General features: G+C 39.9%; 1 protein-coding gene across 2 annotated transcripts in view; it reads left to right on the top strand.

Moving 5' to 3' along the window:
- The window catches only part of PGM5 (phosphoglucomutase 5), a 183,780-nt gene that overhangs the window by 121,513 nt on the left and 38,202 nt on the right, over positions 1-24,065 (top strand). For both annotated transcript variants that reach the window (XM_005581869.4, XM_045373149.2), the window contains 2 exons: positions 4,237-4,372; positions 8,350-8,533. In XM_005581869.4, coding sequence (XP_005581926.1) covers positions 4,237-4,372; positions 8,350-8,533 — 320 coding nt within the window. The remainder of the gene's footprint in view (positions 1-4,236; positions 4,373-8,349; positions 8,534-24,065) is intronic.

Here is a 24,065-nt window from a genome sequence, read left to right on the forward strand (position 1 = left end):
CACCATGTTGGCCAGGCTGGTCTTGAACTCCTGATCTCAGGTGATTCACCCACCTCAACCTCCCAAAGTGCTGTGATTATAGGTGTGAGCCACTGTGCCCGGCCAACAACTTTAAAATTTTATTTTTTTCTTATGAAATAACACATTGTTGTGAAAATATTTAAAAGGAAAGAAAGGAAAAACATCTGCAGTTCTACCACTTCAGAGATAATATCCATGTTAACAGTTTGGTGAATATTCTTCTGTTTACCTGTGCACACACATATACACATATTTTTTATAAAAATATACTGAATATTCTTTTTTAGTAAACTGATTTTTCATTTATTAAAATGGAATGAACAATTACCTATTGGATACAATGTTTTCTATTTGAGTGATAAGTACACTAAAAGCCACTAGGCAATATATCCATGAACTTGTACCTCCTGAAACTATAAAAATAAAATAAAATAAAAAGAATTGAATAAATATGGTTTTCTGTGTTACCAAAGATTCTTATTTATTTTTTCTACACACAAGGTTTTGAATAAATTTTGTACAATGATCCTATTGTTCAACAATTAAGCCTGGGCAACATAGTGAGACCCCATCTCTAAAAAAGTAAATAAATAAATTAGCCAGGCATGGTGGTGTGCACCTAGAGTCCCAGCTACTAGAGACACTGAGGTGGGAGGATCACTTGAGCCTGGGAGGTCGAGGCTGCAGTGAACCATGATCGAACCCCTGCACTCCAGCCCAGGTGACAGCAAGACCCTGTCTCAGAAAAATAAAACAACAATATTTTTCCAATTTTTCTTTATCCTTGTATCTACTTCATTGAATGTCCTATGACTTAAGGTTAAGAAATAAAATAGCTGGGTCGAAAGCTGAATGATATTTTTAAAGACTATTGATCATTATTGCCAAGTTAACTCTTCCCCCGTCCAACCTTTGCTAACCTGACAGGCCCCAGATGGTATCCCATTTTACATACTTTTCTTCGACCACAATGAGGGTGAACTTTTGTTCCAATGTTGACTGTTAGTATTTTCCTCTGAAAATTGCATGCTTGTGCCCTTTCATGCCATTGTCCATTGAGGTTTCTCTTTTTCTTATTGACTTATGAAAACATTAAAAAATATCCAGCCTATTATCCCTGTTATATATATAGCGTGAACATTTCTACTCCCATTTTTACTCTGTTTATAGTGGGATTTTAGAAAACTGTTTGATGCCTTTGTGCTTTTCTGGCATTTCTTATTTAATCTGCCTGTCGCTGATAGAGCATTAGCGTTCACTTGTCTGAAAGGCTTTTTAAAAGGAGAGTTATAGCCCCCAAACCCACTCCAAAGTACACTATAATCATCCAGTGAAAACATCTGTGTAATTGAAGCATCATTAATGTCTCTGTCCCAAATTCAAAGAACTCTAAAGGGCATTGTTAATTTTACTTCATCATCAGCCCCTTATTAACCTTGGCAAATGTTTAACTTGGAGGCAAGGATATTCAAGGCAACTCACAATTTACTATGCAATTGGCTACAAATGTTGAGGTGGGTTTTTTTTGTTTATCCAACTAAAAGAACTTTATGTCCCTCTAGCACTAAATTATGACATCTTATCTCACAGATTTAACAGCATCTAATGGTTCTATCTCTAGGTAATGTAATCCAGCTGGAGTTCGAAGGTATGCAAAGCCCACATTTTAGAACAAAAGGGTATTTTTCTCTAGCCAGTAAATAAAAGTGATTTTTTTTTCAGCTATAAAAGGACAAAAGGTTTTGAAATGATCCCACTGGGCAGGGTTTCCTAGACTTGTTTTTTGGCAGTTGGCCATGGAGCTAACTCAATCTTCCAAACTTCTTCCATTTTTGTAGCAGTGTGAAGAATTCACTGGATGAAACTAAAGACACTTCATGGTGTGATGATTAATGCCCAGGGTCCTGTTAACCCAGAGTCAAACACAACTGGACATCCAGCAGTGCCATTAACAGACCCTTGATCAGTGTATAGGAAGAACTAAAAACCTGATCCTTTCTCTTATTGATTTTAGTACCTTCATGGCCACCCTCAGATTTGCATGTTTTCCTTATTGAGAAAAAATGTTTAACATTTAACACCATAAATGTCACAAGCACGATAAATGGTCTGTAGCTTTAGTTAGAAGTTGTCAAAGATGTTTGACTTAAGTATTGTTTGATCCCATTTTCAGGGGTTAAACAGCTCTGTGGCATTGGGTCTCCCTTGTCGGTTTTCATATTTTCTATGTACGTTTCATAGTTCTGAAACCCAAGAGCACTGTGGTCCATTCTCATTGCCCTGCTGCAAGAAGGTCCACCCCATGGACCCAGTCCTGTTTCTCAAGATGTTACTATTGCTAGAGTTAGAGGATAAAATTACATGAATAACCAAGAACAATTTGTGAAAGTGTGTATTGAGGAATCAGCATCTTGCGGTAATGCACACAGCTTTATTAAAATCACCAACAAGATCAACAGCAAAAATGTGTGATATCCCAGTCACTGTTCTAAACATCTAGGCATATTTACTTGCTTAATCCTGACAGTAACCCCATGGGGTCGGGGCTGTTATTGTCCATAGGTTACAGATCAGTACTGCAAACAAAGCTAAATGACTGAGCCAGGATTAGAACATGAGAAATTTAACTCTAGAGTTTGTCCTCTTAACTTGATTAAGTTGATAAAACAATGCTGCAAAATGGGTGATGGGGTCCCCATTTTACAAATGAGAAGCTGAGGCTCAGGGGAATTAATGACTTTGTAATAACTTTCCACACATCTGTGAGGTAGCAATTTGGCTTAAGCCCTAATTCTAAAGCTTTCGCCAGAATACCACATGTCTCGCAATACAACACATTTCTTTACATTCATGGCTTTATTCACTTCAGAAAGAGCTTATAATTGGCTAACAGATACCTAAGTGGGCCTGTGACACACTCTTCTGGGTTCTCATTGCACAGGAAGCTGGTCATTTAGACTGCAGTCTTCATTTGTGTGCATGATGCAATAAGAACTGCTTCTAACTCTTTCTGTATGAATAGCTGTGGGATTTAGCTTCTCTATTCATTCCTACCTCAGGAACTTTGCTTTTTCTGTGCCCTAGCTTGGAATACATCATCCCCAGATCTTGGCGTGGCTGACTCCTTCTCAGGTGTCAGCTCAGATGCCATTACCTCAGAGGGGGCAAACCCTAACTATCTGTATTAATCTCCTAGGGCTGTCATAACAAATCACCACCAACTGGATGGCTTAAAGCAGTACAAATGTATTCTCTTATAGGCCAGAAGTCTAAAACCAAGGTGTTGGCAGGACCACGCTTCCTTGGAAGGCTGTAGAGGAGGATTCCCCTTGCCTCTTTCAGTTTCTGGTGGCTCCACACGTTCCATGACTTGTGGCGGCATAACTGTAATCTCTGCCTCCATCTGCATATAGCTTGCCCCTCTGTATTTCTCCTCTTCTGTGTCTTCTCCTCTTCTTATAAGAACATTTATCATTGTATTTAGGTGCTACCTGGATAATCCAGATGAGATTGAGATAATCTCACCTCAAGATTCCTAACTTAATTATATCTGCAAAGAGTATTTCCCAAAATAAGGTCACATTCACAGGTTCCATGGGGACATATCTGTTGGGTGGGGGGACCGCCAGCCCACCTTAGGTAAAGCAGCTTTTGGTGCTGTTATGCTCTGTGACATCATCACCTCTTGATTTTCTTCAAAGCACTTATCCTTATTTGATGCATCTTGTTCTCTTATCTACTTTTCTTTGCCTTTCTCCATCTAACTCCATCTACTTGGATTCAAACTTTATGAGTAAAGAACTATCTTATTCACTGCTTTACCCCAAGATGTAGAACAATGCTTGATATATTGTAGCGGTCACCAAATATTTACTGACTAAATGAATAATCTCATTGGGCTAATGAGATGTCAACTTGGCTCTCTGATTCCTTCAGAATCCAAGTTTTACTTTTTGTTATTTTATTTGAATTTCAGTTGCATATTTTTCAGAAATGCAAATGTATCAGGAGACACTTATTTAACATAATGGATAAATAGATCCAATCATTTAAATAAGGACATTAAATCATCAAATAAGGTCAAGTGCTTTGAAGAAAATAAAGAGGTGATGATGTCTACATAACACTCAATTGCTAACTGGCCTTCTTAGTTCATTTAGCTTTTGCTTTGCTCCCAGAAATGAATCCTCAGTAGAATTTTTCTTTCACCCTTAGGCTCTGACCACCTCCGAGAGAAGGATGGCCTGTGGGCTGTCTTGGTCTGGCTCTCCATTATTGCTGCCCGGAAGCAGAGTGTGGAGGAAATTGTCCGAGATCACTGGGCCAAATTTGGCCGCCACTACTATTGCAGGTGAGGAGAAGGGGAAGGGTCTCTGTATGGACCCTGAAGAAATACTCCTAGAACAAGTTTCTAAAACGAATGGGCTAGAACCTTAAAAAGGAGGCATCTTCCCAGAAGATCTGAGGAACACAGAGGCTGGAGCTGAATCACCCCTTATAGATGGTTGGGGATAGTGTCAAAGGCTACCAAGCTGGAAGGCACCAATTTCCTTTCTCCTCATGACATCACTCTGTAATCTTTTCATCAATGCTTATAAGGTAGATGTCCATCTCAAGACGAACTCTGAACTGCAGAGCTTTGAAAAGTTATTTGGTTACTATCATGGCTATGAGAGTCATGCAGTCAAACCAGAGGCATTTCTTGTTGGTTTTCCATCCATATTTATCAAGTAAAAAAGGCAGACACAGAAGCTGTGACAGGTTGGGGTGCTTTCATAATCCTCTCTCTACCTCTGTCTTACCTCCTCACCAATAATCAGGTTCAATGTCCAAGATGCCTGAGCTGGCACCCTTTGAAGGAACCTCATGGTTCAAGAGCCCCAGATATTGCTAAAGTTTTATCCTCATGAAAAGAGGTACAGGCCAGGTATGGTGGCTCATGCCTGTAATCCCAGCACTTTGGGAGACCAAGGCAGGTGGATCACCTGAGGTCAGGAGTTTGAGACCAGCCTGACCAACATGGTGAAACTCTTCTTTACTAAAAATACAAAAAGTAGCTGGGTTTGGTGGTGCCCACCTGTAGCTACTTGGGAGACTGAGGCAGGAGAATCGCTTGAACCTGGGAGGCGGAGGTTGTAGTGAGTGGATCTCCACTCATTGCACTACAGCCTGGGCAACAGAGTGAGACTCCATCTCAAAAACAACAAAAAACAAAACAAATAAACAAAAAAACAGGGGAAAAGAAGTACAGAAAAGGAAACCATTATTTTGGAAGGAAGGAAAGGAAAGATCAGTGGGTAGGAACTTAGGGTTGGGGGTCTATGTCACTTTCCTATTGTTTAAGTAAATGAAAGTAAGAGTATTCTGGAAGTGTGGTTACTTGCTAGGAGTGTGAACCTAGGTATGCTAGATGTGTGTACATAACAAGAACCCAGCCATGGGTTAGGAGGAGGGAGTAGGAAACGATGTTAACTGTAAAGATCTTGGAGGTGGGGCAAGGGAATCCTTGGATAGTCTCAGAGACTCTGTATTAAAAACAGAAAGATTGTGACTCATTTTGCTTTGTTTATGAATAGTTAACTACTTTGAATGTTTGGTTGTGTTTCAAGAGCTCAAGGGACAGAAAGAGAGCTTTAGGCTTCCCTTATAAGGTGATTATTTCTTCTGTTAAGAAGCCTTTTACTTAGATGTGTATCAGAGAATAAGGAAGCCCATGATTGTACTCGTTAAATCAAAGAGATTGCAGTCTTCTGGGAGATGTAGACAACAATGATATCATATTCTTAGTTCCCATTTAGTCAAGAAAGCTGGGGATGTGATAGCTTGCAAAACACCTCAAATTATTCAGTGTATCATAAAAAATGAATTCTCAGGACAGGTAGAAACTTGGTTTACTCATCATTGTTTCTAACAAGTACCAAAACCCCCTGATTCGTGTGTGTGTTTTTTTTTCCTGGTATACCAAGAGTTAATTGGCAGATGACATTCTTCAGTTGCATGAAACTGTTCCAAAAGGTCCAACATGACAAAATATATTATGATTGACAACCTCTGGCCTAGTGAGATCGCTTTGAATCAGAGATGTGTTCCTCATAATTTGTGGAATGATTATCTAGGTTTCTGCTGGTGTCTTGAATAATCGGTGTTATGATAACTGTATTTATAATGTAGTTTATTTTTTGTGGCCAAGAGCTTACACGATAATTACTTCTTCATTACAAATACCATATTAGAGGATAATATGCGATAGATTTAATTTCTTCTAGGACATTGAGTTATGTTTCAGATTTCTGTCCAAAAAGATCACAGAGATAAAGAAAAAAGGAGGAGAAAATATATAGAATGAAAGGTAAACATTTCCTTCAACCCCCAGCAAATGGCAAATTAAAAGGTGCTTGGGAAATGTAATTATTCCTCGCTTGACAATTTTCTTGGCAGGCTGAAAATAATAAAACAATTTCACTTTAACTAATACTGAGCCTGAATATCTGAGAAAATCTTCCAGATTGTTTTCCTTGTATGAGTAGACCCCAGAGGGAATCCTCCATTTCAGGGTTTCTTCCTTGAAAGTGTGTTGTTATTGGTGGTTGTCAGATGGGGATTTGGGGGTGGAAGGCAGTGCTAGATCCTGCTTGTATATGAAGGTGAACGTTTGAGCAAACGAATCTGATGATTCTCAACCCTAGACTGAACGTGATCTATCATACTAGTGGATTTTTTTCAACTCCTGAATCTCTTTCAATGCCTCTCTATCTCCTGCTAGACTCTCTTCTCCTGTCTTCCTGCCCCTTTCTCCTTTGTTAGGTCTCTATCTTCCCCAAATGTCTACCTTTAGAGTCACTGCAGTCTCAGAATATATGCACTGCTGAAAAAGAATGTTCTGAGGGAGTTCCTTTTTTATCCGTCTGAGGCTGAGAAAAAAACACCTTGTGTAGGAGGAAGAGAATAAAACAAAGGGATATAGATGCAGGGGACCCATTGCTAGACATGGTATTATTCCATATTTTGCATCTTGGCTAATATGCTGATGTTTACTGGATGTCTTAAAAGATTTTAAGCGGAAAAAAGTAGTAACAACTATTTAGAGCTTCCTTCTTCCAGTTCACTCTGAGAACTCACATCCTTTTTTCTATGCTACAGGAAGCCCAAATGTAAGATCCTCCACAGTGACTTGGGTGGAGCTGCCCCTCCTATGGCTTCCTTCTTAAACAGACACTCCTAGGTGTGCCATTTGGTCTCAGCCAAGACCATCTGACATTGTAAAAGATAGTTTCTTTATGGTAGTGATGGAATAAAAGTAGTTAGCTTTTTTAAGCACCAGTGCCTGGCACTGTGCCAACTCTTGGTATACATCACCATATTTTAAACCCCACAATGACAAATGCAATTGGTATTATTTTTAGTCTTTTTTTTTTTTCTAATTGACTTTCAGTCCCATTGTTACATTGCTACTCTTGGCTAGGAGGTCTTTTTTGAATGGAACAATTGTGACATGTCTTCCAAGTTTCCAAGAGTTCTATAGTATGCTCAGTTCCCCTTCTCCCTTTCTTTTTACCTTGTTTTCTCTCTCCTTCCTTCCATTTCTCCCATTTTTCATTCCATTCTACTTACATAAAACTTACTATGTACCAGAAGTAGCAGAGAACAAGACAGCTAAGGTGTCTGTCCTCCTGGAGCTCACATTCTGGTGGCCAAAGACAGATAATGAATAGATAAACAAATATAAAAACAAGATACATACAGTTTGGGGTAGCTACCAAAAGAAAATATAAAGGGTGATGAGAGAAGAAGACAGAGTGGGGAAGCTGCCTTAAATACATGGTCAGAGAAGGTCACATTCTAATGGTGACAATGGGTTTGAAAATGGAAGGAGAGAATGAGCCTGGTATTTGAAGAGCTGGCAGAAGAATGTACAAGGTAGAGGGAACACACAGCAAGTGCAAAGGGCCCAGAGGTAGGAATGGGTGCAATGTCAATGCGCACTGGAGAAGAGGCCAGTGTGGCTGGAGTCAGTGAACAAGGGTAAAAAGACAGAACAAAGTCGAGTCAAAGAGGTGGGCAAGGGCAGATCCTACCGTGCCTGATAGACCAAGGTTAAGGTGTTGAGTTTTGTTCTCAATGTGATAGGAATTTATAGAGGGATTTAATAGAAAGTGGCATGTATGGGGAATGGATTGTAAGGGTCGGATGGAGGAGGGGAGATCAGTTGAAGGTGCATTTCTGTACTGTCCTTCCCTGAAAACAGAACCAATGATTAGATGACTGTAAGCGGGCCACCCAGTTGCTGGTTCTCTGATTAGGTTTCTGTTCCTCCTGTGTCCTCACCAGGTTTGACTATGAGGGGTTGGATCCCAAGACGACATATTATATCATGAGGGACCTGGAGGCCCTGGTCACAGACAAATCCTTCATTGGCCAGCAGTTTGCTGTGGGGAGCCATGTCTACAGTGTGGCGAAGACGGATAGCTTTGAATACGTGGACCCTGTGGATGGCACTGTGACCAAGAAACAGGTACTTTCCAGGAAATCACTAAGACAGGTTATCAGGCAGAACCAGTGGCCAAAATGTCCTAGAACTGGAGAGGTCCTTAGGGATGATCTAAGATGACCTCATTTTATAGATGAGAACTCTGCAGCCAGGAAAGAAGAAAGCCCTTGATGAAGGACACCTAACAAGTTAGTGCACAGGGTAGATTAGAACACCGGCCTTCTCTGGCCAGGCGCAGTAACTCATACTTGTTATCCCAGCATTTTGGGAGGCCAAGGTGGGAGGATCACTTTTGAGCTCAGGAGTTCGAGACCATCTTGGGCAACAAAGTGAGACCCCATCTCTACCAAAAAAATAAAAAATAAAAATAGCTGGGCATGGTGGCACACACTTGTAGTTCCAGCCACTTGGGAGGCTGAGGTGGGAGGATCGCTTGAGCCCAGGTGGTTGAGTCTGCAGTGACTCATGATCACACCACTGTACTTCATCGTGGGAGACAGAGTGAGACCATGTCTCAAACACACACACACACATACACATACACACAAAACAACAAACAAATAACAACAAAATAACATGAGTACTGTATGTCCAGTATTCTTTCCACTTGGTAATGGATAGACCAATATGTCAAATAAATACAGACCCAATATTTCCTTCTGAAATGTTTGTAGCTGCAGGTGCTTGTATGTGGTGGCCATTATTGGTGACGGATTCAGAAAAGTTACCAAGAACTAAAGATCCCTGTCCTTGGGCCCCTACGTACAGGGATATTTTACTTTCCATTACCTTATGTCACTAAAAAAAATCACAGGAGCTTAGCTGGGTGGGTTTGGTACCCAGAAAACCTAAAAGGAAGACATGTGGTTCAGACTGAGCATCATAGATAAGTAGGTAAATCAACTGCAGCTTCTATTAAGGTCTTGTCTTTATGAATTGTGTAAGCAAAGTTGATAGCTACTATGATTATTTCTCTTCTCAGTTTGGTTTATTTACTGGCCATAGCAAATATTGCCCCTTCTGGAAGTACATGTTAATGTTTACAGTCTAAATAACATACCTTGAGCAATGTTAAGAGAAATTCCATTCTAAAATTTCCAAATTCTTATCTTTTTATATATTCTTCATAAGTACAGAGTGTTAAGTCAAAGCTGCAGATATTTTGGGACTACGTACAATGGCAGTTACTGCTATTTTAATTTGACTAGTGTTTCCTATGTCCTCCTTGTCCTACGGTCCCTTGACTTGCAGATACTCCAAAGTCTAATGCCTCTTGTTACTATCTTGGTATTCTCTTTCTGATTAGCTTAGTTCTCTCTCTGGTTAGCTTAGATGATCTTTCATCTCTATCAAAACACCAGTCCTTCATTATAGAAGCCCTTCCCTGACCCAACAAATTGATTACAACCCTGCTTTGAAAATACACAGGGCAGTAGAGAAAATAGTGGGTAAGAATTTAGAAAACTCAGAATAAAATTCTACCCCTACTGCTTAGTAGTGTGTGGCTTTGGGAAAGTTGCTTGATTTGAGCCATAGTTTCTTCCTCATCTGTAAAATACCTATTTCACAGAATTGCTTTAGAAATGAAATGAAATAAAATACCCAAAAGCTCCTAGCTATCTTTTATGTATGGGGTGCACAATATATCTTTTGTTGTGTTTTGTTTCACTCAAGGAAGGTTGCTTGTAGACTGGACTGAATTCACTCTGAAATAACACCAATGAATCAGTCCTTGGAGATGTGAAGTCAGGAGCTCAGCTGGCATCTTTGAGCCCCTGTGCCCTGGATAGATCTTTTCCAGTTTTGGACCACATTCCCACTTCCATTTTACAAACTTTTCTTAGATCCAAGTCTCATTTTGATGTAGAATTCAAGAGATATAAAATAATGTGTTTTTTAAAGTATCCTTGGGATATTTTTGCTCACTGACAAGGAAGGCTTAGAAACCATTCCTTTGAGGGAGTGGTCTAATCTGCACTCAGTTATGGATTTTATCTACTTGCAAGAAGCTTGTCTGTTGAGCTTATTTGTTTTGCTGTTAATCCAGTATTCCTCTACCTTATCTCTTCCTCAATGTACTCAGTGTTTGGATACCTTTTCCTTGGATTTTCTTTAACTGTTCACATCAGGCCAATTCCTCAACTGGATCTCCAGTTCATCTATTTACTTCATTTCCCCTCCCCATCAATAACTCTGACTGTTGGTTTTCATTTTTACACTGGAATGTATCTGATAGGGTTTGGCTGTGTCCCCACCCAAATCTTATCTTGAGTTGTAGCTCCCATAATCCCCACGTGTCATGGGAGAGACCAGGTAGGAGGTAATTGAATCATGGGGGCAGGTTTTTCCTGTGCGGTCTTGTGGTAGTGAATAAGTCTCATGAGATCTGATGTTTTTATAAAGGGCACTTCCCCTGCACATGCTTTCTTGTCTGCTGCCATGTAAGATGTGTCTTTGCTCCTCCTTCACCTTCTACCATCATTGTGAGTCCATTAAACCTCTTTCTGCTAGAAATTACCCAGTCTTGGGTATTTCTTCATAGCAGTATGAAAACGGACTGATACAATATTGATTTCCCCCAGTCTCTTCTTTGCTCTTCTGAGCTCAAATGTAGCTATAAATAGATACATGCCACCAGGATCTGCTCTGGGAATGTTTCTGGTAAAGAAAGAAGATTTTTGTTCCTTTCCCCAGATTCCAGGACCCAGGTGATATCTTCATTGGCTGGTAGTCCTGAGACACACTAGAGCTTCTCTGCAGGTCTGCGTTTGGCTCAATGGGGGTGATGAGAGACCAGTTAGTTAATACTTAGCAGCATCCCCATTGTTGGCAAGTTACAGATGATTCCTTTGCTACAGTTGGTCCTGTTGGGTAGAGGTGGAATCCCTGCATAGCAGTGCTGTGGAGACCCTCTCAGGATGTCAGCATTCATCAGCATTCAGTCCCAGGGATAGTTGAGTCTGGGGTACACTTTAGGTAACATAGTGCAAAATAAGCATACTTTTCACACTACAGACATCTAAAAGACTTATTTGAATTTAAATAAGCTAGTGTTCTAAAATAGCCATTAAGTACCTCAGTGCATTCATTCAGTGGATATTTATTGACAGCCTACCAAATGCATAATTTGTTTTTTTCATGGTACAGTTTTAAAATGCAAATATATAATATCTTTATTGAGGTACAATTCATATACCATACAGTTCACTCATTTAAAGGGCATACTTCCACAGTTCTTAGTATATTTACAGAGTTGTGCAGTTATCACCACAACCAGTTCAGAACACTTTCATTGCCCCAGAAAAGACATGTTGTGCTCTTCAGCTGTCATCTTCCCTCCAGCATCCCTCCAACCCCCAGCCCCTGGCAACCCCTGATCTTTCTGTCTCTATGGATTTGCCTATTTGGGACGTTTTATATAAATGGAATCATATAATACCTGGTCCTTTATGACTAGCTTCTTTCACTTAGTGTCGTGTTTTCAGGGTTCATCCATGTTGTACCATATATCAGTACTTCATTCCTTTTATTACCAAGTAATATTCTATCACATGGATGTACCACAGTTTGTTTATCCATCCATTTGTTGTTGGACATGTGAGGTATTTCCACTTTTTCACTATAGTGCTGCTATGGGCATCCATCTACAAGATTTTGTGCAGAGACAGGTTTTCAGTTCTCCTGGGTACACACTTAGGAGTGGAATTACTGGGTCAAATGGTAACTTATGTTTAACCCTTAAAGGCACTGCCCTACGGTCTTCAGAAGTAATTGCACCACTTGACATTCCTGCCAACTGTATACAAGGGTTACAGTTTCTCCACACCTTTGATGCTAACCCTTGTTATTATGTCTTCGTGATTTTAAAATACTGTTATTTTAAAACAACCTACTATATTATGGATGATTTTTAAATTAAGATAGAAGGAGATTTTATTTCTATAAGGAGAAACAGAACTATATCTCTCTGTTAGCAAAGCTCAGAGGAGACATAATACTGCCAAGTATCTGCTTCCTACAGGAGGCAGATTGCTGTGGTTCTCTTCAGTATTCTCTTGTGTTGGAGTCAGACACAGGATTGAAGGCTGGCTTTGTCACTGCCTAGATTTGTGATTTTAGGCATGTTATTTAACTTCTTTGAACTTCAACTTGAGGGGAGGAGCTAGTGATAGTTATCACACATGCATCATGGGGAAGGTTTGAAGAGAAAGTCATGCGAAGCCTCAGGTACAGTGGCAAGTACCTAACTGATGCTCAAGAAATATCAGCGCCCTCCCCCTGACCAGAATCCTTAATTTGATTGAATATCAGTTCAAGAAAAGGATACAACTATTCTCTCTCTGTCTCTCTCTTTCAGACACACGCACACACACATACATACACACATACACACACACACCCCAGGTGTATATTTTTAAAAGTAATAATCAGTGTGCCCTTGGGTTGGAAAACACTCACCCAATTCTTCTATTTATTATATTTTAAAAGTACTTTGCAGTAAAATTTGAGGCTCAGATGGGTGATCCCAAGGTAGTGGGAGATTCCCAGTTATCTCTTGTTTGGGTTAAATTCTACTTACTTAAAAAAAAGTAGATAACAGAAATAATTTTCATCAGTGAATTGTTAAACGAAATTTGTGCTCTTCCTGTTTTATCCAGAAATTCTCTTCAAGCGCAGCTTTGTGCTCCAGAGCACCCAAGGCACCTTGGTGCCACTGCAAATCGTGTGAGCAGTGTTTGGGTGTGCATGCTTAAAGTCAGAAAGTTTTGGGTTTGAGCCTCAACTCTGTCACCTCCTTGCTGGGTATCTTAGGCAAGCTATTCAACCCCCCTATTACCTGCCTTTTTAAAATCTGTGAAATAGGAATAATAATTGTGGCTATCTCATATAAGCCTTTGGGAGAATTAAGTAAGATAATACTTTTAAAATCCTGGCACATAACAAATGATAGCAATTGGTTAAATAAAATTATTTATATTAAAAAAGCATCCTTGGAAAAACATTTAATGAACCACAGGTGATAAGAAAAGCAGAGAAAAAACACACAATTTTGCAGTGTCACGTAAAGATTTGAGAAGGCCCCTTCAGTTTCTAAGTCATCTGGGAACTGATTCAAACTCACATTTCTCCCTCTCTCTCATCCCCCAACACACACACTCTGCTTCAGAAAGCAAAAGGTTTTTTAAGGCAGCTTCGTCTCCTTTATGTCCTTGACCTGAGGTCAGAGTCAGGAAATAAACCATGGAGAAAATGCTGTTTCACATACATCTCTAGAGATAAAGTAGAAATGCTTCTTCATCCAAAATGAAATTAAAATCCTGTTCTGGTGATAACCACTCCACTCCTGCGAACCCTGCTGCTGTGGAAATGTTCCGTGAAGTCTATCCTGCCTAGCTCTGTGGGACCATTCAAGGAGCAAGAAGGAAACCCTAAAGTTCTCAACCCCTGACAGGATCTCCCAGGGACCTCCCTGGCCTCAATGTGGCATGTTCGGTTTCACGGGATTTACTATGGCTGCCTCCAAGTGTCTGATGTATGTGTGGCCTTGGATGCCAAGAGAAAAATTGATGTGTGCTTTCCATTATACAGGGCCCAAGAGAAACTCTGTTTGATTTAGAAAGCATTTTCATGAGGCATGGTTCAACAACTGCAGTTCTTCCTTCTATCTTCATGAGGAATGTCACTATTTTCAAGCAAAATCTAGTCACATAAATGACGGACTGATGCTATTTTCTTCAAGTATGAGTGGAAAAAAATAAGCCAATAGCTGCAATGAGAATAGGGGAGCACTTTGATCAAATTGCTAAGTAGTTAAAGAAGTTCCTAGTTTATGCCTTCTAAAGAGATAGGACAGACAGGAGTTGTGTGATTCATATGGGTTGCAGGGTGAGCCACTCTTTCTTCAGGGGCAACTTCATTGTGCAAACATCGAGGGTTTCCATCCATCATGCTAGGTGAGCTCTTTCTTCCCTTCACCGTCGATATCCCAAAGAATATTATGAAGATTGTCTCTTACAATGATCTCTTCTCCATCTCTAACATGTGACCTAAGTCCTGGAATCCCCACTCAGTGCCGCAGTTTTGAGGCTCCCCCAGCTCTGATAGAAGGAATACTCCAATCCTGGTATTGTGAGTGAAGGACAATGTGACAGAAGTGGCTCCACACTGAGAAACAGCATATTGCCACTATGGTGGGTATCAATCCAGAACCATGACCTATATTTTGAAAATTGACTTTGAAATGAGAAACCTTGACACTTTGGGAGCAAAATTTAAGCAACTGAGTCTCTTTTTATGACTCATCCAAATCCTATATTGTTATTTTTTCTTTTTTCTTTTTCTTTCTTTTTTTTTTTTTAGACAGAGTCTGGCACTGTCATCCAGGCTGGAGTGCAGTGGCATGATTTTGGCTCACTGCGACCTCTGCCTCCTGGGTTCAAGTGATTCTTGTGCCTCAGCCTCCTGAGTAGCTGGGATTACAGGTGTGCACCACCATGCCCAGCTAATTGTTTTTGTATCTTTAGTAGAGACAGGGTTTCATCATGTTGGCCAGTCTGATCTCAAACTCCTGACCTCAAGTGATGTGCCCACTTCAGCCTCCCAAACCGACTCCTGTATTTCTATCTAACAAGCTCAAAAATCACGAAACTCTTCCAGTGCTGAAGTCATCTGCAAGTAACAGTTCAGCTGATGGTTAAAAAGCTAATGTAAATAAATGCATACCAGTTAGCTGATGTGGAAAGCCAAGTCCAGTTTGATTATGTCAGGCTCACTCTGAGCTGATTAATACCTCTTCAAGTTAAGCAGGTTACATGGAAACATTTTGATGTTGTCCTTAACCCAGAAAAAAAAAACCATTTGAATTCAGTTCAGAGAAAAAGTACACTTTGAAGACTGATTTTGAAGTCAGTTTTCTTTTAGAGTTATTTTAATTTGCAAGAAGGTGTCTGCTCTTTTTAATTTCAGTATTTAGAAACAGTAAATTGGCAATCTCAAAATCACATTTTATTTCCGGCATGTGGTGTTTTAATATGTACCTTGATGCTACCAACCCCTGGTCAACAAATATGAAGAAGCTCACTAAGACGTTGTCCCCAGCACTGTATAAAAGCAACTGAATTGTATCAACTGAAGAATCTGAAGCTTTGAGATTGAGTTCTTCTCTCTTCAGAGTTAGCTAGTCAACTTTCAACTTCAACTTTTTGTTTTTGTTGTTGTTGTTTTGTTTTTTGAGACAGAGTCTTGCTCTGTCACCCAGGCTAGAGTGCAGTGGCACGATCTTGGCTCACTGCAACACTGCAACATCCGCCTCCTGGGTTCAAGTGATTCTCCTGCCTCAGCCTCCCCAGTAGCTGGGATTACAGGTGTGTGCCACCACACCTGATTAATTTTTGTATTTTTAGTAAAGACAGGGATTCACCATGTTAGTCAGGCTGGTCTCAAACTCCTGACCTCAGGTGATCTGCCTGCCTCGTTCTCCCAAAGTGCTGGGATTACAAGCATGAGCCACTGCACCCAGCCTCAACTTCAACTTTGATAACATTCTAATCAATGAAGTAATTGAGAGACTGTAATCATAACAATTTATCATTGTCCCTTTTGCTGGAGTGCCATTTGCTGGAGTGTGGTTTGCGCATCTGGAAGTAGAGTCTCAGAAATCATTTTAGTCAAACTGATTAACCTACCTATAGAATTTGGTTAAATCTGAAAGTTAGCATACCCACAAATAGCCCTTCTACATTGAGTCACAGAAATGTTTAAGTGAATGGGCTATTATCACATTTAGTATATTGTGATTGGATGTGGGTTAAAAAAAATCCTTTTCTTTGAAAATTGTGATGTTGAAAAGAATCTCTGCCATAAACATATATTCCTTTCCTAACTTAGTCCAATATGGTGAAGGTTGTTAAAGGTGGATTCATTTACATCTTCATCTATTAAGTGAATATTTACCAAACACCTACTAGACGCCAGTCAGCTCACTGGCACCGAGGATACAACAGTATTCAGGACAGTTGAGATTCCTGTCTGCTGCTTAAAATGCAGTAGGGAAGATACATTGATATTAAGCTCTAATTACCGTAGAGTTTGTTGAACAATATTACAGAGGAAGAACTTATTTGGCATGCATGGCAGGGGGAACTAGACTATGGCTCTAGAAAGCTCTCCATGGGGAGGTGATATCTAAGCCATACCCTGAAAAATGGGTAGAAGGCAGCCCAGGTGAAATCGTTTTATCAGACTGTGCTTTTCTTCAGTCCAATGTGGTGGTTATAGGGTTGTTTAGCTCTCCAGATAAAGAGCCAAGGTTTCTTATAGGCATTCTCAATGGGATGCTACAATAACTGTGTTTAGGATTCTCAACTTCAGTGCTCATTCTACAACACTGTGGTTGGGGAAAATAAAGACAGTCAGGCTCTGTATTGCACTAACTATGCCTTGTGCTAGGACATTTTGAAAACTATGAATTAAAAAAAAAAATTTCTATTAGCCACTTTTCCTGTGATTTTCCTATTTGTCCTCTGAAGGCCAAACACATATTCAGTGCAAACCTGTCAGCTGATTTGAAAATAAAATGGGAAGCTGGGTGTGATGTCTCATGCCTGTAGTCCCAGCTACTTGAGACAGGAGGATTGCTTGAGTCCAAGAGTTCAAGACCAGCCTGGGCAACACTGTGAGATCTCATCTCAAATTATAAAAAAGGCAAGAAAGATAATAGAATGAGGGAGACACTGTTTCTGGTTAGTCAGGAAGTTCTTATCCCCCTGTTTCTGGTTAACTGGAGTTTTGTTATAAAGAATTACCTTATCCTGGTATAAGTTGATTCTTTTAGAACTGTTGTCTAAAGTGTCAGTAGTAAAATTGTCCTAAAATGTGTAGCAAACATGTAAGCATTCTAGAATGGCAACATGATGACTTTCTATTGGAATACTAATGTCTCTGTGTTGTCGGTGGGTGAGCTTCACCAGGAAATAAAAATATAAAAGGGAAAAGCTGCAAATGATCACAGGAACTAAGGGAGGAAGCTATGCTGCTGTCTGGGTAAAGTGTGTCTGACTCCAAAATATCCCAGAACTGGGGTAGATATTGTGTGAACAGGGATCAGCAGTCATTGGCCAAAGAAATGGGGAAATAGAACGTGCATGATTTTGTTCCATTGTTCCAGTTTTGAGAGTTGGAATTTGGATGAAGAATAGCTTTCAAATCTTTGGCCTTCAGCAGCCCTCTCATCACCTAGGATGGCTTTTCCAGGTGGGTGCTTTAAAAGAACATGTAAGGAGTCATTTGACCTTGACTTCCCCAGATAGTTCTTTGCAATTGTTAGCCCCCAAGAGAGCTGGTTGGTTTAAAAAAAAAAGACTGGGTGAGAACTGCTCCCAAGAGCAGGGCAGCTGAGTATGGCTGTGCAGTCAGCACACTGCACAAAGGCACCCAGCCTAATGGGGAAGGAGAAGCTGAAGTCCAAGTCAGCCAAAGGAAGGATGGTTTTCTGCAATTTATCCATGCTGGGGGGAGAGGGGGCCCCTGTTTTTCACTCACACAAAAGCACCCTATGGACTGACTGCTGCCTGCTCAACCACTTTTGAACTCATGCTCACAGGTAACTGTATGAATTAAAGAAAAATGAGTAATTCTAGGTGGGTTTTTTTTTTTTTTTGGTGTGTGTGGAAAGATATGTCTGTTCAATCCAAATCTCCTGCTTTCTAGGCTGCATGCCCGCTTCTACAAAATATGGTTCAGATGTTACAAAGCAGTATCTTCACCTTGACGCTTTCCAGATAAATCGTTGTGATTTCCTGTGGGAGATAACATCTGAGTTAGGCTCGCAGAGTCTCTCTCTTCCAAGGCCATCCTGTCTCCAGGTTCACATGCCTGGTGTGGCCAACTGACTATATATGCGACACTGCACCAGATTGCAGGGCCATATGCTGTTTTCCCTGGAATTCATCCTAAGTCAGTATTTGACTAGGTCCAATGCTGCCAAATAACTGTTGGTAATGTACAGTTCACCCTTCCCTGCCTGGCTGCAACATGTCCTACAGTCTCCAAACTAACATCTGGCAGCTCCGTGTGCATTTAGCAACTTACAGATTTCCCTGTATTGATTTACACAAGGATTTATTTTAAAAATTAAAAAAAAAACAGTAAAAACTCTAACATTTATTTATGAAACATTTATCAGACACCTACTCTGCATAAGGCTCTGTGTCAGCTTTGGGAAAAAACAAAACACAAGATATTTTTCAGATATTTCGCATGAAAAGCAATGTATGAATATCAGTAGTTGCATATGGTTCAACCTCAAATTGTAAGCCTAGAGTCAGAAGACCTACATGGAAGTAAATGAAGCTCCTCCATTTACTAAATATGTTACCTTGACAAGTGTTTTAACTTCTTTCTTTTCAATAAAAAGAGAAATCGGCAAGAACGACTCTAAGATCCTTCTTTCAGGATGTTAAGGGTCTAAATTGACCAATTATGAAGGAAGAAGCCAGTTCAATAAGAGGTAAAGATAATATAAATTGCAAGAGATCCATGAGTTTAGTAGTGATTTCAGAGGGCAGAGCAAAGTTAAAATCAACCTTAATTCTGCCTAATTTAAAAATAAATAAATATGCACCATCACATCACAAGCCAACAACTTTCAATGAAAATGGTGCTACGCCCTAAATTTTCCAACCTTTCATATTTTGCAAATGATTACTAACTAAAGCCTTCATGCATAGCACCATTTTGATTAAAAGTTTAGCATAAGAATAATATTTATATGGTGATACTGATAATTTTCAAAGCACTTCTCACATACATTTTCTGATCTGACACTCACAACAACCCAATAAGCTAGGCTGTATTATTTTTCATCTGCTTTTTAGGAAACTAAGGCTTAGAGAGCTTAAGTGACTCAAGACCATCAGCTAAAAAGTGATCGAGCCAGCATTCTAGCCTGAGTTTATCCAGTTGCTATTCTTGTACCATTTCCAAACTGACTCTTCATAAACAGTAAATCAAAGAGGGGGCAAATCCAGGGAGAAAAAGAGATGCCACAGTGATAACCGGAAGCACACTGGAGGATTTTTGTGTGGAGATAGCTGCATATGGACAAGGAATATGAAATCCTTTAACAACCATTCTTCATTGGGACAGAGCTAAGGTGAGCAGAACTCCATTGTCATCATTAAAGCTCACAACCACAGGCACTTAAAAGGAAGGAAAACACTAAGCTGGAACTGAAGTGTTCTTTTGATACCCACCCTCCTCCCCACCATATAACTAACATTCTCTTCTAATAAAGGAGAGCATATTTTTCCCTTTTTTGAGTGTGTGGCTGTGTGTCATCCTGGATATTCTGGCTACTCTAGCTGCTGCGGCTAGGGAGATATCATGAATTCTTTCACAGTTGCTCCAGGAATTCCTTCGAAGATTGTGCTAAAAAAAAAATAATAATAATGTCAGATGGTTCAAGAGGTAGTTCTGCTGCTGACAAGGCCCCAGGAGGAAGCTTTCAGGACTCAGTGGCATGAAGTTGATTTATTAGCCTCACTGTGTTAACAGCCCTCCTAAGATCCCAGCGCAGTGATAGCCTATGTATGAAACCTTAAATCCTAAAGGGATCTTCCTTATAACAGACATGTAGCACAGTCCAGTCACTTGATAGATGAGGCAAGTGGCCCAGAAAAAAGAGGTTATTGCAATTAGTTACTGCACATTAGAATCACCCAGAGAGCTTTTAAAATCCTAATGCCCAAGTGACACCCCAAAAGAATTAAATCACAATGTTGGGGGTGAGAGCCAGGCACCATTTTTTAAAGACCTCCCACTGATTCCAATAGGTAGCAGTTTGCAATTAATGAGCTAATGGTTTGTCTAAGACCATACTTCTGGGGACAAGAACCCACCATGGTTCAACTCCATTGTTTTTAGCCAAAACTGGCCCTTGTCTCAGGACATCTTGAGAAATGGCAGAGGAGTAAACAACAGTCAAGCCCTGCCATGATGATGCTATGCCAGGCACTTTCTATTAGTTTATCTTTTGCAACCACCCTTCAAGGTAGATACATCAGCTCTAGTTCACCATGAAGAATGTGCACGTGTTTTCATGTAGCCTCTGGATCCTTGCTAAATGTGAAGGGAGGCTCTCTGAGACTGCCTCAGGGGGACTGCAGTGGTGCTCACTTTAGTTGTCGAACATGCAGTGACATTCATTCAACAAGTGTTTATGGAGGGTCTACTGTGTGCCAGGCATTGTCCTAAGCTATGTGGATAAAATGGTAATGAACGAGGTATATAGGCTCTGTCCTCCCAGAGCTTGTTAGCTAATGAAGAACCCAAAGTCATAACTCAGCAAGTCCAAAATTTTAGGATTAACACTGCAGTGGAAACTTGTTTTATTCATTTTCACTGAGCCTTGTTTCGTCAAGACTTGTGGTGGCAAAAACACACATAATGAAGTTGTTAGAATATAAATAAGAAACATAAATCAAGACTAGGGAATATATAAGTAAAAGTAGAGTCAAGAACAGAAGAAGAAAAATTTATAGTCATGCAAGTCATAAGGATCCACTTGGGCTGAACCTCAAATTTGGCATTAAGTATCCTGGCAGCCATATCGAAGAGGGAAATGTGGTTAGTTGCAGAGTTCTTATTGTCAGAAAGAAAAAGAATACAAGTTCCTTAGGGAAGGAAAGGCTTTCCTAATACTTGGCTCTTGAAGAAATGTCTCAGGCAGAGCTTCATACAGCCTCTAACAATATTTCTGCTAGTGACTACAAAAGTAGATTTTATAAGACATAGCTTGTAGCATCCTGCAATGAAAGTGAGAACATAAAACTAAAGTGCAATTTAATAAACTCATTTATGTTAGCAGTAGGTGGTGAGAGGTAAATTGATTTGAGCCAAATACAGGTTCAGATGAACCTATGACTAGAAGCTGGAACACCAGGGAATGGAGGGATTTTATATCCTTATAACAATCTTCATAAACATAATTTCTCTCTACTGAGATTTGGATAATTCAAATGGTTATATTTTCTATTTTCTGGTGCAGGGATAAAGGGCAAGTATTCTATGTTGTGAATAATGTAATGTCTTATACCAGGGGTCAGCAAACATTTTCTGTAAAGGGCTAGGTAGTAAATATTTTATACCTTGGGGGGTAGATGATCTCTGCCACAACTATTCATCTCTGCCACTGTAGCACAAAAGCAGCCATAGACAAGATATAAATGAATGGACATGACTGTGCCCCAATACAACTTGATTCATAAAAGCAGGTGGCAGGTCAACTTCTTACCTACAGTCTACATAGTGCCAACCCCTGGTATAACCTAAAAAATAAATGCGATTATTGGTATTCTTTCATTGAAATTCAGGAACAATTGGTAACTTTGCAAGTCTTGGTCAGTGGTAACTTTGTCTTCATAGTTTAAATGCTATTGTGTGATGGCACATGATGGAAAGAACATGGCTCGTGTTTGGGTTGCAAATTCATTATGTTCATTGAAAGAACATGCAGATCCCAAAGCAATCCAATACAGCTATTCACACATAAAAGGGGCCCTCAGCCGACATGGTGCTGAGATTGTTGCAGCACAGAACTAGGCTGGCTCTAAAGAAACCCTTCCATTCCCTGTGGAGAAGAAGAATTATGATGTTCCTCACCTGGAATGGTCTTGAAAAGCAACACGGATTCTCAGTTAACATCTCATGGTTGGTTTCCTAGGAAAGAGGGAAGATGCTGGACCATTTCCAGTGACTGATGCTTGCTATTCACATCTTCATCACCTTTCCAAGTGAGAAATCTATTCCAGGCTACCAGACAGAAGTTCTAACAATCTTCTAGGTGTGTAGCATGTAGTACAGTCAAAGACATTATAATTAACCACAGGGGAAAACAATAACATTATTTCATTTTTAAAAGGCTTAGTTATGAGCAGACAACACATGTTTATAGTTTGGTATGACCTGAATTCTTAAATTTCCCCCTCACTGGTCAAAAATGAATCTGAGAGGTTAATTGTTTAATGGGAGGTATTTTAAAGGATTGAGTCCAGGGGCTCATCAGAAGAAGCAGCCCCAAGTGACTTGGAATCTGCAACAGGTGGGTTAGGACCTCATCCTTAGATATTGCTTTAATCAATTTATGGGTAAGCCATAGTTCTGAGCAGAGTCATGTAGTCACATGCGCCATGTGTAGTGACAATGGGAATGTAGGCTTAAACATAAGTAACAGCTTCAAAAGAGTTTGTAAAAACAAGGCTATGAATATTAATATAATTGTGAGATCTTTGGGGCTTTATTGTCAGTTTGAACATAATTTGAAATACAGGGATTTGTAAACAGTCAGTAAATGCTTCACTTGCTCCGTTTGGAATTTTGTAACTATTCACCTCTCCAGCAGCATAAGGTGGTTAAGAAGGCAGTTTCTGTTCGTTGTAATAAACTACTCCAGGCTTAAGGAGGGCAATTACTGTGTCTTTATATTCATATACCCAGGATTTAGTGCAGTACCTAATCCATAAGGGCTGCTCTAAAATGTTTGCCCAGTGAATAAATCCTGGATAATAATATCCTGTTTGCAAAGCCAGTATTACAGAGTGATTGGTTGCCAGTAGGGGAGATAGCTCCCTTTGGTTACACAAATTGTGGCAGACATTGAACCACTCCAAAAGAAACTGAAGCTTTTTATTTGGGAATTTAAAATATTTATTTGGGAAACTTAAAAGCAGAAAGCCACTCAGATGGAACCATAGTGTCCCCTAGCAGATACCACCAGATGGGGGTGGGGGTAAACAATTGCAGTCACATAGGCAGCAGGTATATGTATTTTTTTACTAATGGCTTATTCTTTTTTTTTTTTATTTTTTTTTATTTATTTTATTTTATTTTTTTTAGTTTATTTATTATTATTGTACTTTAAGTTGTAGGGTACATGTGCATAACGTGCAGGTTTGTTACATATGTATACTTGTGCCATGTTGGTGTGCTGCACCCATCAACTCATCATTTACATCAGGTATAACTCCCAATGCAATCCCTCCCCCCTCCCCCCTCCCCATGATAGGCCCCTGTGTGTGATGTTCCCCTTCCTGAGTCCAAGTGATCTCATTGTTCAGTTCCCACCTATGAGTGAGAACATGCGGTGTTTGGTTTTCTGTTCTTGTGATAGTTTGCTAAGAATGATGGTTTCCAGCTGCATCCATGTCCCTACAAAGGACGCAAACTCATCCTTTTTGATGGCTGCATAGTATTCCATGGTGTATATGTGCCACATTTTCTTAATCCAATCTGTCACTGATGGACATTTGGGTTGATTCCAAGTCTTTGCTATTGTGAATAGTGCTGCAATAAACATACGTGTGCATGTGTCTTTATAGCAGCATAATTTATAATCCTTTGGGTATATACCCAGTAATGGGATGGCTGGGTCATATGGTACATCTAGTTCTAGATCCTTGAGGAATCGCCATACTGTTTTCCATAATGGTTGAACTAGTTTACAATCCCACCAACAGTGTAAAAGTGTTCCTATTTCTCCACATCCTCTCCAGCACCTGTT

Source organism: Macaca fascicularis, chromosome 15 (genome assembly GCF_037993035.2).
Source record: "Macaca fascicularis isolate 582-1 chromosome 15, T2T-MFA8v1.1".
Classification (NCBI taxonomy): domain Eukaryota; kingdom Metazoa; phylum Chordata; class Mammalia; order Primates; family Cercopithecidae; genus Macaca; species Macaca fascicularis.